Source organism: Tenrec ecaudatus, chromosome 12 (assembly GCF_050624435.1).
Source record: "Tenrec ecaudatus isolate mTenEca1 chromosome 12, mTenEca1.hap1, whole genome shotgun sequence".
Lineage (NCBI taxonomy): Eukaryota > Metazoa > Chordata > Mammalia > Afrosoricida > Tenrecidae > Tenrec > Tenrec ecaudatus.
In genome coordinates, this window is record NC_134541.1 from 97,414,421 (window position 1) to 97,422,928 (window position 8,508).

The window sequence follows — 8,508 nt, forward strand, 5'->3', positions numbered from 1 at the left end:
AAAGTCTCCACTTTGGTAAGTTAGAGATAAAATCCAAGTACATTATCCTGCGTTAAATATCATTTCCACAGATTCTCCCCTAACAGCCATGCTGCCTTAAAGTGACACATGGCTGATTTTTTTTTCTCCCTACAAAAGCAGACATCCAGTTGCTATCTCTTCCACCATGTCATCCAGCCCCCCTCATGCCTTCCCCCAATGCAGGTATTAGGTTTTCTCACCTATGAGCTCAGGACCTTACTGTAGATTCCACCTACATCGTAATGTATGTGACTACTGAAGATGCACGTCTTATGGCTACCTATAAGTATCCCAAGATAGTAAAAATGCTCTCTCTTCTCCCATATCCATGTGGACCACCAAGAGGGGCTGAGGTGAGCATGTTACCATAAAATGTGTCTGACTCCTTTATTTTATTCTCTCTCCTATCTTTCCTATTCTCTATGACTTTATATATTATGACTGTACAATTGTACTACTGAGCCTTCGGTTTTTAGAGGCTGCTTTCCTCTAACACAGAACTCTGCAACAACTCAATAAGAAAATAACAAACAAACCATTAAGAAATTGAGAAAAGACATGAACAGACAGTTCATCAAAAATGAAGTGCAAATGGCTAATGAACACATGAAAAATGTTCATGAGCAGTAGCCATCAGCGAAACGCAAATTAAAATTATGATGACATACCACTTTATACCCACAATGCCAGTCCAATTCAATGAAACAGAAGACAACAAATGCTGGAGAGGATGTGGAAAGATTGGAAATCATATAAGCTGCTGGTGGCTTGTAAATACATATGACCACTATGAAAAATGAGATGGCCATACTTAAAGCAACTGAGAATTGAAATCCCATAGGATCCCGCAATATCGCTATTAGGCAGATAGCCCAAAGAAATGAGACACACATGAGTGGGTGTATGCCTTCCCATGTTCATAGCAACACAGTTGACAATAGCAAGAAACTGGAAGCAGTCCAAATGCCCAACAATGGAAGAATGGATAAAGAAACTATGGTAAATACATACAATAGAATACTATGAATCCCTAAAAACATATGATGAAAGCATGAAACACCGTATGACATGGAAGAACCTCGAAATCACAATAGGACAAATATTGAATGAGTCCACTACTCTACAGAGAAATACCAATTGAACAAGTCTTAGAGACTAATTCCCAAACAAAAGGGTAGAAAACTATCTACCAGTCATGAACAATACATCACCCCCCTTACGTGCACTACATGAGAATCACTTCAGAAAAGGAGACTTCACATTGTCTGGAGTCACTCCTTCAACAAGGGGGAAAAGGGGAGAAGTCTACCCACTTGATTCAATGCAGCACTGAGACAAGGCTCTGACAAATGAACAGGCCCGCCACAGGAATGAGATGAGAACCTTAACAGAAAATCAAGCTACGAACAGGGAAGGGAGCATCTACATTTTAGAGACACTGGTATTTCTGTTGATGAATCTCATGTGTAAATGGAGAGGAGCAACCTCATATTGGGAAAGGATGCTAAACAACAACTGTAAGATACTCACCTTCATGAAATGATCACTGATGATAAGGGTACTACAGCAAAGCGTGATGAAGAAAAGAGATGGTGCCTGGCTGTCAACTGGAATAGGGTCTGGGGTCTGGGGTCTTGTATTCAAACAAGCAGCCATCTCAGTGTGGTGTCAACTAAGCCCACATGGAGGAAGCACCCCAGCTGTGTGATCAAAAGATGACAAAAACAAAATCCAAATATCTCAAAGAGAAAAGTATCAGAACTTAAATAGTAAGCACTCAATTTGTAGAAAAGGCTATGGAGGATGGTGGGAATCTGAAATCCATCTGCTGAGTATCTAGTCAGATTAAGCCTCTGGCAGACGCTCTCTAGCCACAGGCACTTAAGTTGAACAGCTTTACTATCAGACAGAGATGACTGTAAATTTTATTATAGTGGATCGAACCAATTGACGTCCCTCTTAACCCAACCTGAATTTGCTCTAGGCTCAAGTATTTCTTGCTTATTCCACAACAGAAATTTCTTCTCTGGCTTTCAAAATATGGATGGTGGTCTTTTCTTTCTCTTTATTTGTATTTTTATCTTTATATTATTTTCTTCTTGCTGCTTTGTTTTGTTTTAGTTCTTTATTGTTTCTGTTGGGTTTCCTAGTTTGTGAAGCAAAGAAGGTATAGATGCATAGAGACAATTACTGATGCAATGGCTTGTTGGGGGTCTGGCAGGGGGTAGGAATGGGGAGCGTGAGGGGATTTGGGGAGCAAACAATGAATGTGGGAAGAGGGAGGGAACACTAGAACTGATTCTGATGATGTACATACAACTCTTTTTAAAGCGATTTAACCATGGAAGTGTATGATATGTGAATACTATATAAAGAAAACTACTTAAAAAAAAAGAAATCAAACTTGACCAATGGTTACCATGAGTGAAGGAGAAAGAGTTGTTGTTTAGGGGGAATTAAGTTTATGTTAATAATAGTGGAATAATTTGGAAAAGGATTTCAATAATGGTTGTACAACATGAAGAGTATAATCATTGGCCCTGTATTGTGCATGTAGAAGTTGTGGAATTAGAGAATGTTTTGTTGTGTATATTTTTGCCACAATTCGAAAAAAATTACATGAATTACAATGAGCACGGGAAGAAGAAAATGTTATAGAATTGACTGTGGTGGTAATTGCACAATTCTTCTTGATATGATTTAATTAATGAATTGTAAGGCATTTGGATGAAGTACTAACAAAAATGTTTAAAATTAAATAAATATGCTTCCTGCAATAAAGTCTGGTGATCTACTTCCAAAAAAAACAACCAGCCATTGGAAACCCAGTTCTAATGGGACACGAGTGGGGTCGTCATGAGTTACAATCTACTAAACAGCAGCTGGTAGTGCCTTGTGTCTGATACCACTTACAAGGCCCCAGTAGGGCTGTGGAGAGAGCTCATGAAAAAAAAATGCATTATCTTTTAGTTTAATGTTTCCATGAACGTTAAAGTCCCTTCACATATAAAACATCTAGAATGGGCAAATGCACGGAGACAGGCGTTTATTAGTCATACCATTAAATGAGATGAGAGAGAATAAATACTTATTGCTGTTAACGAAGTGCATAGTTTCTGTTAGGGCTGATGAACACTTTTTGAAATAGGTGGTGGCAACAGTTGCACAACATGGTGAATGTAATCAATGTAACTGACTTGTATGCTTAAAATTGTTTAAAAAGAAAAAAACTTTTAAAATCTTAAAAATGGCCACATTTTGTTACATATACATTACTATAAGTATCTATACTATAATAGATGGAGAAGACTGAAGTTGTCTAGGAATTCATTTGACCCGCATCCACAATCATGTCCATGGAAGAAGCCGTCAACGAATTCAAACCACGCGTTGCATTAGGCAAACCTGCTGCAGAAGCCCTCTTTAAAGTGTTAAAGACGCCACTTTGTGGCCTAACATGTGCCTGACCCAAGCCATATGGTATTTTCACCTGTGTGTTATGGTGTTGGCAGAGAATACCAAATAGATCATGAACTTCCATGGTACAAACGAAGCTGTGTTAGGAGACGCACAATGCAATGCTCCTTAATGGTGAGGGTGGTACTTCACCTCGTGCACTTTGGACGTGTTTTTAGAAGAGACCAGCCTGAAGAACATCATGCTTGGCACAGGGTCAGCAAAGAGGAGGACGCCTGTGGGAGTCCCGTCAATGTCAAGGCAACTTGAAGGTATGGAAGAGTGTAGGGGAAGTGTTCAACCTGTTAAATGTGGTCGCAGCCTGATGGTGCCTCCTTCTGGGGGTGGTCTTCTCATAAGGAGGCCCTGGGCACCTCCCCTCTCTCTGCCTTCACCTTCCTGCCAGTGAGCCACTCTGGGGCCTGCCAGAGCTCTGTGATGCTGCCACTGCCATTGGAGAAACACCTTGCACCCGCTGGCCAGTGATCCTCCTGTATTTGGCATCATTACAGGTGGCTGCAGGAGTCTGAAGAGGGACTTACGGACTAGTGTTGGATTTATGGACTTGAGTTGGACTGGGTTAGGATATTTTATTGATGCATAATTACCTCTTGATACAAAGCTCTTTCTTACACATACATGAGTGTCGCTGGATTTGTTTCTCTAGTCAAACCAGCCTAACACGAAGCCCTTACATAAGTTGGACTGACACAGCAGCTGCAACAATGAACTCAAGCATAGCAGTGATTGTGAGGAAAGTGTGGGAGGAGGTAGTTTTCCTTATATTGTACTTAGGAACTTATTCAGCAGCACAAGACAACCACCACCACCATAAAAGCATTCACAACAAAGAAGAATAGTTGTATGAGGATTAAATGGGAATCTGATCCTCAGAAAACCAACCCCCATCACCCCAGATCTTTACCAGTGAACAGACACCGTAATAACAAGCACAAGAAGTCCATGGGCAAATCTGGCCCCAAAGTCCTATCCCAAGACCAGGAAGATTTTCTGCTAAACCAGGTGGCTCCTGTCTTCAGGTGTCCTTCCTTTTTATCCCGCTGCCGCTCAGACACGTAGAATCTGCAACAGCCAGGGCTGTGGTTTGTCTGTGTGGTGGTGGGAAAGGTACCTGCCCCGAAGATCACCGGGCAGGGTAAGCTTCATGCAAAGTGTGATTTGCTCAACCGCACTCCGTTTGGAAGGCACTTGCAGTCGCTGTCAAGGCGTTTCCTCCGCTTTAGGAGCATTTGCGATCCCCAGTGCTGAGGGAAAATAGGCCTAGTGGTGCAGCGAGTTAAGCTTTGACTGTTACCAGAAAAGTTGCCAATTCAAACCCACCAGAAAAGATGAGAGAGTGCTTATGTAAAAATGACAGGCACAGGATGTCCATTTGCTGAGAGAACTGATGCTTCCCCCCCATTTGCCAGCCCTCCCATTTCAAGAAGACGGAATTTTTTCTATAAAGACCCCAGCATGCTTTACTTGGTATTTAGGGGGTTGGGGACGATTCCCAAAATCAGCGTGGATTTTCTGCGGGGGGAGTTTTCTCGGAGTCCTCACTGGTATAAAGTCTGGACCCAGGTTTGAGGACCCCACACATTTTTTGTGGATTTCGACATCGGGAGGCTTTGGTTCCTCAGCCCTTGGGCCCCAGTCCCGGGTCTCCTTGGCACGCTTCCCTGACCCTGTCCTCTCAGCACCATGGTCTCCAGACGGTCCAGATCCCTGATGTCCGTTCTTCCAGCACCAGGCCGGGGCACCAGCACTCTGTCCCCCTTGCAGTCCTGGCTTGTGCCTGACTCCAACCTCCTAACCTCGGTCCCCTACCCGAACCGTCAGGCCCCAGCACCCCATCCCCAGGCCCCAATTCCCAGGGTCGGACCTTCAGGTCCCTCACAAGATGCCACCCCGGCGCTGGTCCCCTTCCCGGGTAGCTAACCTGCGTAAAAGGCCGAGACGGCGATGGGCGCGGCGAGCACCTGGTCACAGAGCACCTTGGCCAGGATGGCCCTGGGTGTGCGGCCCGGCAGCGCGCGCTCTAGCAGGCGGAGCCACACGTAGCTGAAGTTGGCGTGAAAGGCGACCACCACCGTGGCCACGCGCCGCGTCTGCTGCCAATCGGTTGGGCCGCCCTTGAGCCGCTGCTGCAGCGCGTCCCCGGCCGAGAACAGGGAAGCGTAGACCGCCACGTTCGTGGGCCACGGGTAGCGCCGGGCGGCGCGCGGCAGCACCCGCCACCAGCCCGCCATGCCAGGGTGCTCGGGGTGCCCGCGAGTCAAAGAAAACGCCACCGGCGTCTCGGGCCACGCTCAGAGGCCGCCCCGCGTCCTCCTAGCTCCTCCCCCGCTGTCCGGGGCCACCTCCACCTGTCGTCTCCCCCTCGCCCAGGGGTGATGGGCGTCCACCCCGGAGTGTCCAATCCGGCGGCCCCCGCTCCTGCGCTGGTTAAATGCGTAACTCCAGTTATGGAAATGGTCCAGCCAGACGGATCAACCGAGACAAAGGGTAGACTGGTAGTTGCCAGGAGCTGGGGGAAAGAGAGAATGTGGAGAGGCTGCTAATGGATGCAAGTTCATGTTCAGAATGAGGCAACAGTTACTGTTGACCATTGCCCAGCCTTGAGAATATACACACTCACATGTCACTGAATTCTACAATTCCGAAACGGCGAATTTCATGAGATATGAATTACAGCTCATTTTTTAAAAGAGCAACAACAAAAGAATGCCAAAACTCAATGACCAAAATAATAGTATGTTTTAAATGGTTACATGGAAGAAATGCACACGTTCACCACAGTGGGACAATGGATGTGTAACTTCGTTTGCAGACAACGTCAGAAGTTAGATTTTGAGGTCTTTCATGAATGTGAAGAGGGTTCCTAACATGCCCCCTACTTTCTACCCTGCCTAGGTTTGGCCTCGGTGAATATTGTTCTCAGTGTAGGAAAAACATGACTCCAAACTCAAATCTCCCACCCAAACCAAAGTCATTGCCAGCGAATTCATTCTCATAGAGTCCCTGTAGGGCGGGCTAGAACTGCTCCTGTGGGTCTCTGAGCCTGCAAGTTTTATGGGAGTTGAAAGTATTACCTTTCTCCCTCAGAAGCACTGGGGGTTAGCAGTCTGAATCATAACCCGCTCACGACACCACCACGATATTACAGAGAGATCCACTTAACAAAAGCAAATCACTCAGACGAGGGAGACCATCCACAGGAGCCTTCATGTGCCCAAAGATTGTGCTGCTAATTATAGGAAACCACAGGAAATCTCATAGAATCATGATTGCTGGTAAATCAAACCGATTCATTACTGTCTAAGCCAGGACTATCAGAGCAATAAATGCCTATGATTGGGATACATACAGCACTTCAGAATAGAAAAGATTACAGAGTTGGCTCTGGGGACCTCTAACCTTCTTGGTGTGACTCTTAAATGTGAGACTATGCATCCCTGGACAGACTAAAAAATAAACAAAAAACCCACTGCCAGCAAGTTGAAAGAAAGTGCTGTGTGGTTGGATTGCTAATTTCAAAGTCAGCAATTCAAACCCACCAATTGCTCCACCAAAGAAAATTAGAGTTAATTGCCCCTTAAAGATTTCCAGCTTGGAAATGCTGTATAGGGTCTCTGAGGAGTCCTGGTGGTGTAGTGAATGACATGCTGGGCCGCTAAAGGTAAGGTCAGCAGTTTGAGCCCAGCAGCCAATCCCCAAAAGAAAGATGGGATTTTCTGTTGCCATAAAGCAACTCAAAGGGTTTGTCCTATGAATCAGAATCAACTCTAGTGGGTTTGGGCCAAGAAGTTGATTGTTAAGAAATCATAATCTATTTTTAAAACACTGCCTGCGGTCAAAGTTTTTGACATGATCAATTAATAGTCAGAAAGAACTCAATGGAGGCTTATTTTATATCAAAATTCAAAATGGAATTAGTGCTCCTACTGTAAGTCATGGCCATCTGCAAACCGAGTTCTTAGAATTCAAGCCAGAAGTGAGGGAAGAGAGATGATCAGCTGGAACCCAAACACATGAAACTCAATTTTATTTGTCCCCCACATACTTGTTTTCTCCTCTAGAGTCACATGAACCCTATTCTCTGTGGCCTCTTCTCCCCTATTTAATAGTTTTCATTTTTAGCTTTTCATTTTGAAATCACTTCAGACTTACCCCAAAATTTGCAAGAATAGAACAAGAAGTTTTCATATACCCTTCACTCAAGCTTCTTCAAATATTGACATCTTACAGAAGCATAATACAATGATTAAAACCAGGAAATAAGCATCTATGACAGACCATTGCCTAACCTACCATTCAAATTATTGCTAATTGCTCCATCAAAGTGCTTTTCCTGAGCCGGCATCCACTCCCGCACTGCAGCACTGAGTTCATATACCTCCTTAGTTCCATCTAATCTGGAACACTAGTTTGCTTTGTTGTTATTTTTTTAGACTATCCCTCAGTTTGCCAACCTTATATTCATTAGTTTAAGGGAATCTCCCTGTTTCTCTGTCACTTTGGGAAGTTAGAAGTCTAAAATGAGCCACAGGGTTAAGTTTTGTTTTGTTTGTTTGTTTTAATACTTTTATTGGGGGCTTTTGCAACTCTTATCACAATGCTTACATTCCTCCAGTGTGTCAGGCACATTTGCACATATCCCGCCATCATCATTTTCAGAGCATTCTCTTCCCACTTGAGCCCCTGATGTCTGCTCCCCATTTCTTCCCCTCCTTCCCCCACCCACCCAGGGTTGGGTTTTTAATGAAAGTTCTAGTGGAGAAGTTATTTGCTTGCCTTTCCCAGTTCATCCGGAGAAAAATGAAGCTTCCTACTCCAGTAAAGACTTATAGTCTTGGACACCCACAATAGTAGTCCTATCGTGTTCTATGAGGTCAACATGAATCACAATCAACTCTGACAGTGAGTTTTTTTAGATGGCTCATAGACCCGCCCATATCCCAACTTGCATGTTTAGCATTTTCTAATCTCTTTTTAATTGTTACATAGATTTCCTATGGCCCTCCTGAC

General features: G+C 44.3%; 1 protein-coding gene across 2 annotated transcripts in view; it reads right to left on the reverse strand.

Moving 5' to 3' along the window:
* MPV17L (MPV17 mitochondrial inner membrane protein like) overlaps positions 1-5,729 on the reverse strand; it is a 60,296-nt gene extending 54,567 nt beyond the window's left edge. For both annotated transcript variants that reach the window (XM_075528461.1, XM_075528462.1), the window contains exon 1: positions 5,420-5,729. In XM_075528461.1, coding sequence (XP_075384576.1) covers positions 5,420-5,729 — 310 coding nt within the window. The remainder of the gene's footprint in view (positions 1-5,419) is intronic.
* Between the last annotated feature and the right edge of the window lie 2,779 nt (positions 5,730-8,508).